This window comes from Sander lucioperca, chromosome 18, assembly GCF_008315115.2.
Source record: "Sander lucioperca isolate FBNREF2018 chromosome 18, SLUC_FBN_1.2, whole genome shotgun sequence".
NCBI classification, from domain to species: domain Eukaryota; kingdom Metazoa; phylum Chordata; class Actinopteri; order Perciformes; family Percidae; genus Sander; species Sander lucioperca.
Genome location: NC_050190.1, coordinates 10,783,674 through 10,789,924, shown reverse-complemented (window position 1 = coordinate 10,789,924; position 6,251 = coordinate 10,783,674). Strand labels below are relative to the sequence as shown.

The window sequence follows — 6,251 nt, the reverse complement described above, 5'->3', positions numbered from 1 at the left end:
CAAGGCAAGCACATCTATATTATTATTATATTAATATATATATATATATATATATATATATATATATATATATATATATATATATATATATATATAATATTAATATTATGAGTAACGTTGTGTAATTGCATTAGGTTATCCTACTTTAAAATAACACTTTACAATATATAAAATGACCAACAAGCTAACATTTTTTATATTATTATTATTATTATTATTATTATTATTATTATTATTATTATTATTATTATTTAACAGGTTTTTGGGGAAATTTGGCCCTGAGTCCTTCTGTCTCCACTGGATCACTGGACTTCCATCAGTACGTCATGATCTGCATTTTGAAGACATGACTTTTGTAGTAGGCTATGTGCTGGAACATGGGTTGTGTTTTGCAGTGCAAGAACCTTATCATTGTATTAAAGTTGCAATAAATAATTTTGACCAGAAAACACAATACGAATTTGCAGTAACAAGCCTTGAGATATCACCTTATGAAGCAAACATCAGCCTACATCTGACATACGTGATGGACATCCTGTTTGAGTCCAATGTGGCTCACTTTTACACCTGGGTTTGGTCCACCAATTCCGTTTTATCTTATTAGAACTTAAACTTCACCATTTGTTTTATTTGTCTCCAAACAACTTTGTGCTGTGTATGTTCAGGAGGCCCTTCACTAACGTGGATGTTGATGAGAGCCATTGATACACCCATATTGACCGACTAAGCTTATTCAGTTGGCATACATTTCGCCCCTTTACCACTCCACTTTTCTTTGCACATTTACAAAAAGACTAACGTGTGACTTGTTGACAGTGCTCCTGTAGCTTATTCCTCCTTCTCCTCTTCTCCTTCTTCCTCCTCCTGTCTTCACTGGAAGACATGTTAAAACTTTATTCCATGTATTACGGGCACAAGCTTAAACATAACTACTACAATACGGAAATTATATGTCCATGGTGGATATAGCAGTGGATACAACATCAGATGCAGGGTGTGTTTCTTTTCTTATGTTCATGCACTGTAGCCATATCTCCCATTTGCAGGCCATTTTTTCACCACAGATTGTCTGCCAGTCCACTGTTTAGACCGAGGTGTCCAAATTGTTTACCACAAAGGTAACCAGCGATTGCACCAACAATGGCACCTAATTGGTTTATGCCAGACAACTTCTGGTCAATTAAATGCATAATTCATCTAAGCATTAATTATTCATTTCTTAGGGGACTGGTGCTGTGCTTTATTAGAAGAACTGAATCATGCATATTCAAATTCCTCTTCTTAGAGGGACTCAATAGGATATTATCTCAGCTGGGATGCCCGTCCTAAAAAACAATAGCAGTCAGGGCTGTAAGACAACTTCTATTAATCACACAACTAAACCGTATAGGATTTTCAAAGATGAAAATGCCATATTAACCTAAGGTATGTAATGTCTTGTTTTTGTCATTCAGCATATTGTTACCAAGTGTAATTAAGTTTTTATTATTTTAAACTCTTGTGTTTAGAGAATACATTATTTTTAAATAATATACATATCACAGCAAAACTGTCAGTGGTAATTTAACTCAGTATAATATGTTTGGTCTACATCATCAGATTTTATTCATTACGTAAAATGGATTTCAGCATTTTTACCAAATAAACATTCATATAGAAACATCTCCAATAATTAGTCCAAATTAGCCCAAATCTCTTAACAAACATAAGTTTAATTTTTAGCGTCGATAACTACAGTATGTGTAGACATGTTTTAAACAGGAGCATAGGCTGTCACAAAATATACTTAACAGCAGGAAATGAACGTGTAAATAATGCAATTAATGATGGCTGAATTTTTTGCTGCTTCAGTTTCAGGGTCCTGTTGTTGTTCATACTGGCCCTCTGTCATGCTGCCATGGCTTATTGGGACACTTAAATAGAACTAAACCTTTGTTAAGGTTACTAACTTTACATCCCTGTGTGAGAAATCGTTACAAAGCAGTACAGTTTTTATCCACTGGGTGGAGGCTGTTACACTGCTATATTTGTTTCAGCTGCTGCAATAGATAAATGTAGTCAGCTCAGGGGTAGAGACACTTTCTTTTTAAATTATCAGTGAATTTTTATTTCACAACCATCACATAACTTATGATATGATAATGAATATAGAATGCATATTGTATTACATTTTTATGATTAAAAGCATGCAACTGGAAACAAAATATTTCTATAATTTCATATTGAATGCACAAACAACTCTACATGTGCTTATTTGTCTTTGTCCTGTTATTGCTCGTTGGATAGTTTGCATAACATAAAAACTCTATACATTGCCTGGCATGCTGTATGAAACACTAATCAATCACCGAGTAGGAGATTAAGGGTGTACTTAAAATGAGTAAAATTCATACAAAAGAACAAAAACTCTGGATGTTTTGCGAATGAAGAAAATAAATAGCTGTTAGGCTTATAAGGAAAAGCAAAAAGAAAGTAGAAAATACTGTAAATTAGTTTGCACAACTTGCATGTCATTTTGTCACTCTATTTACAGATAGAAGTAGCACACACACAGTGAATACATCAAACTTTTGTTCCATTATATTTATCCATTCTTTAAGCAGTCCTTTTAACACAGACTGAACTCAGACACTGTCCTTCTCAAATTCACAAACAAAATACATGGTAGGGTGGCACGCCACATCAGTCCACTCCCCAGAGGCCACCATCTCAGCACAGTCCTCATCGTCATAGGCGTTGTTGGGCTCTCCCTTTCTCCATTTGCTGAAAGTGGTCATGGCAGAGAGATCCACGTAGGTGAAAACACCCTCGCGGTCCAGGTCATGAATGCCGATGTAGACTCTGGTCAGGCCTGCTTCGGTTATGTACCCTGCGATGGCCGAGTTGGCTCCCTCATCCTTGGGCATGGCCAGGTGCCCTCCCCTCGTCTGACAGTAGACCTCAGCGTCGGAGTAGCGCTTCTCCTCCTTCACCAACAGATAGACCTTACTGTCTGTCTCTTTTATGCCAGCAACAGCTGCAGGGGAGGGCAGTGCTGAAAAATGAGCACTAGTATTTCTATAAATTTCACATTGACATGCCCAGCATTTGCAGTTCTATGAGGATAACAAGTGAAGCTAAAGCATGGACACGAGAACTGATAGTGATGAAAATTAAAATGTTTTTTAGGTCCCATATTATGTTCATTTTCATGTTCATACTTGTATTTTGGGTTTCTACTAGAACATGTTTACATGCTTTAATGTAAAAAAAACATTATTTGTCTCATACAGTCTGTCTGAATATACCTGTATTCACCCTCTGTCTGAACGCTCCGTTTTAGCACCTGTCTCTTTAATCCGCCCTACCCAAAAAAGCCCTGTCTGCTCTGATTGGTCAGCATTTCCAGGTCTTCTGAATCTGCACTCTCTGAGTCTCTGCACTGTAATTGCAGGGGAATGACTGTACCGGCACTGTAGCGGCACTTTAGTTTACTTGTGACATCACAACAGTACCAAAGTCCTGATGGCTCGTTTAAAGTGTCCGTTTCTGAATATGGGTTGTGTGCATTTCTCTGTAGATTAAGCATTTTGATACTTCCACAGTATTTATGTTATGTTATGTTATCTGCGTTATAATCAAAAAGACATGGAAATTTCACTTTTTACAATATGGGACATTTAAAGAATGCTAAGATCATACCATTTTTAATGAATTTCAGTTCAGAGGAGAGCTGTGCCACAAGAATGTCCATTTCTCCAATCATCTTTCTCATTGGTGTGCACTCACATGGAACACCTGATAAGGCAAAAATGTGTTGGATTACCACACGGTCGTCTTAATTAGTTCTCCCATTTCACCAAATGTGTCCGTCTAATCCAGCAATAATCTGTTTGACAAATTGAATAACATGGTATAATATCTCACCTGGATCTCCATTAGGGCCCGCTGGACCTGGATCCCCCATGTCTCCCTTTACCCCTGAGATATGAAATGTAATTATTCATAAAAACCTAATTCATTCCTAAACAACTGCATGTGAATTCTTGATGCATTCAGAAATGTACATTTCTGCATTTTCTGATTACCTTTCATTCCACTCGGGCCCACTTTTCCATAACGTCCCATTATGCCTTTCTGACCTTTAAGCCCAGTTTGACCTGAAAATATCGTGTATGACAGGAATATTTTATTACTATGCAATCTATTTAAAAAGCCATAAGTCTCTCATTTCTGCACCTACCAAAATGGGAATAAAAATAACTAAAATTCTTAAACCACTAATCACTTGCGCAAGGTTCATTAATTAAAATGCAGAGTTTGTGTAATCTCTTTAAAAAAGTATGTGAACACCCTCCACTCCTCATTAAGGTCTTCAGTAAACACTTGTCCACAGCAGTGGATTACGCAAATCATTTCTCCTCCAACCTCTCACCCAAATGTAAACACTTGGCCATCTCTGGATGGCCTGGTAGTGATGTAACAGCACATTATCAGCCCAAGCAATGTGATCTTTACCCCAGTTTCAGCTTATTTGGCAGTGTTAAAAAAAAATGAGGATGCGATCATGTGCAAGTTTGGGTGCATGGTTAATACTTTCTCCTGCATTGAAAAGCAAATATATTCTATACCAATCTCTCCAGGAGGGCCAACTCTTCCTGGTCTCCCCGGTGCTCCTTTTTGTCCTTTCTCTCCTGGTTCTCCTTTTGCAGAAGAAAAAATAAGAAGAAGAAAATATGAAGACAGATTCTATGTTTTGGTTTTATATGTATCTAAAGTATGTAGATTGGCATGCCTTTGAGTCCAGGGACAAGGATCTGAACAGTGCAGGACTCCTCTGCCAAGTGCTGTCCATACGATGTCTGTAGTGTCAGTAAACTCAGCACAGACATTAGTATTATGGACAGTAACAGCTTCTCTCCTATCATCCTTTACATAGGCTGGTTGGTGGGCTATACTGAAGAAACAAGAGACATTAAGAAAAGACAAATCGTTTTACAAACCATCCGGTTTGCAGGCTACTGAATTCCTAAGAGAACACACCCTACTGCCATAAGTGAACATCCCATTTTAACACTTTTAATACATCACTATACCTATAATGACCTCTGCAAAAAACATGATTTCTTTATCCTGGGACATATTTGTGCAAATAAAAAGACCACACATTTGAAGCCATAGATTGAAGCCATGAAGTTTAAGAGAAATAGAAAATCATTGTTTTAAACCAATCCATGCACATCTTCTAGCTGAATTAATGCTTGATAGAAATATACATCCAGAATCACAGTTGCCTAAACTAAAGACATATTCAGCTTTTTTTGTTATAAACTTAGCAACGTCTCTATCAGAAATCAACCCTGAGAAAAAAAAACTGGTTTCAAAATCTGGATGGCCTACCTGCAGAGGTGTTTCCAGACTGAAGTAGAGAAGTATAGCCAGCTTGCAAAGACTTGCTGTAGCTTTGAACACTGGTGGTCCTACAGAAACATTTCATGTTCCTCCACAGGCACCACAGAATGTGTGTGATAGGATATTTGTAAACAGTTCACAGATAAAGTCCAAAGCAGCTGGGGCCCCACAGATAATTGGCTGGGAAAGTAGTCAAGTGATTGACAGTGGAGGGGCCCGATAAATACAAACTTCAAACTATCAGATATTTAGAAAAGCATATTTTGTCAAGTGCCTTGGATGTCCACCATGTCATGTATGTTATTTTAAATTACAAAGTAACAATGTTTTTTTGCCACATAAATTGAATCTCTGTTGTTCACAGTTTCTAACCCTTTCCTGTAAGCTTTGTCTAATCCTGTGTCCAGGAGTCAATCCAAGTTAAGCATTTGGGTTTTTACATGAATACGACAATTTGCTTTTACAGCATTTCTGCCACTATTGTTTTCCCAGAGTGTGCTGGTTCCTTGTGGTGATCAATTCCTCAGTGTATCCCCTCTCTTACTCTTCCCTGCCTTCCTGTAAGAAAGTTAATAGGTTTAGGATTTGGCTTCAGATCTGCTTGTCGCCTTTGTGGCCACCGGAGGGAGTCCATGCAAGTACAGCAGTGGCCTGCCACAGGCTTGGATATAGGCCTACAGTAAATGTGCCCTTAGTCATTCTTTTTTTCTTTGCAGTCAGTTAGAATTACAGTAACTATAATGACAAAAAATATATATATTTTCAGACTTTAAATCCCAATACAATAGTTGCCTGTGTGCATTAGTCTTGACCAGAGTGGAAAAGAAAGAATAAATAAAAACACTAGTGGATGGTGAATA

The 6,251-nt window shown here is 37.4% G+C and overlaps 1 protein-coding gene across 3 annotated transcripts; it reads right to left on the bottom strand.

Moving 5' to 3' along the window:
* Positions 1-1,697: 1,697 nt before the first annotated feature.
* Positions 1,698-5,504, bottom strand: colec11 (collectin sub-family member 11). Of its 3 annotated transcripts, none has more exons than XM_031279270.2 (7): positions 5,380-5,504; positions 4,775-4,936; positions 4,611-4,682; positions 4,068-4,139; positions 3,907-3,960; positions 3,682-3,777; positions 1,698-3,034 (listed from the first exon to the last, which is right to left on the bottom strand). In XM_031279270.2, the coding sequence occupies exons 2-7, from the start codon at positions 4,905-4,907 to the stop codon at positions 2,625-2,627; spliced, it is 837 nt and encodes a 278-aa protein (XP_031135130.1). In that variant the 5' UTR covers positions 4,908-4,936; positions 5,380-5,504; the 3' UTR covers positions 1,698-2,624. The 3 variants fall into 3 exon arrangements, with proteins under 3 accessions (XP_031135130.1, XP_031135131.1, XP_035850859.1); XM_031279271.2 differs by having other exon boundaries at positions 2,625-3,016; XM_035994966.1 differs by having other exon boundaries at positions 2,625-3,034; positions 4,775-4,931; positions 5,380-5,497.
* Between the last annotated feature and the right edge of the window lie 747 nt (positions 5,505-6,251).

What these genes read in the sequence shown, in the direction of transcription:
- colec11 (XM_031279270.2), bottom strand. Translation starts at nt 4,907, where the DNA reads ATGATAGGAGAGAAGCTGTTACTGTCCATAATACTAATGTCTGTGCTG. An exon ending in TGGCCCTCCTGGAGAGATTG is followed by an intron (nt 4,140 to 4,610) that starts GTATAGAATATA and finishes CGATATTTTCAG; the next exon opens with GTCAAACTGGGCTTAAAGGT. An exon ending in ACTGAAATTCATTAAAAATG is followed by an intron (nt 3,035 to 3,681) that starts GTATGATCTTAG and finishes CTCATTTTTCAG; the next exon opens with CACTGCCCTCCCCTGCAGCT.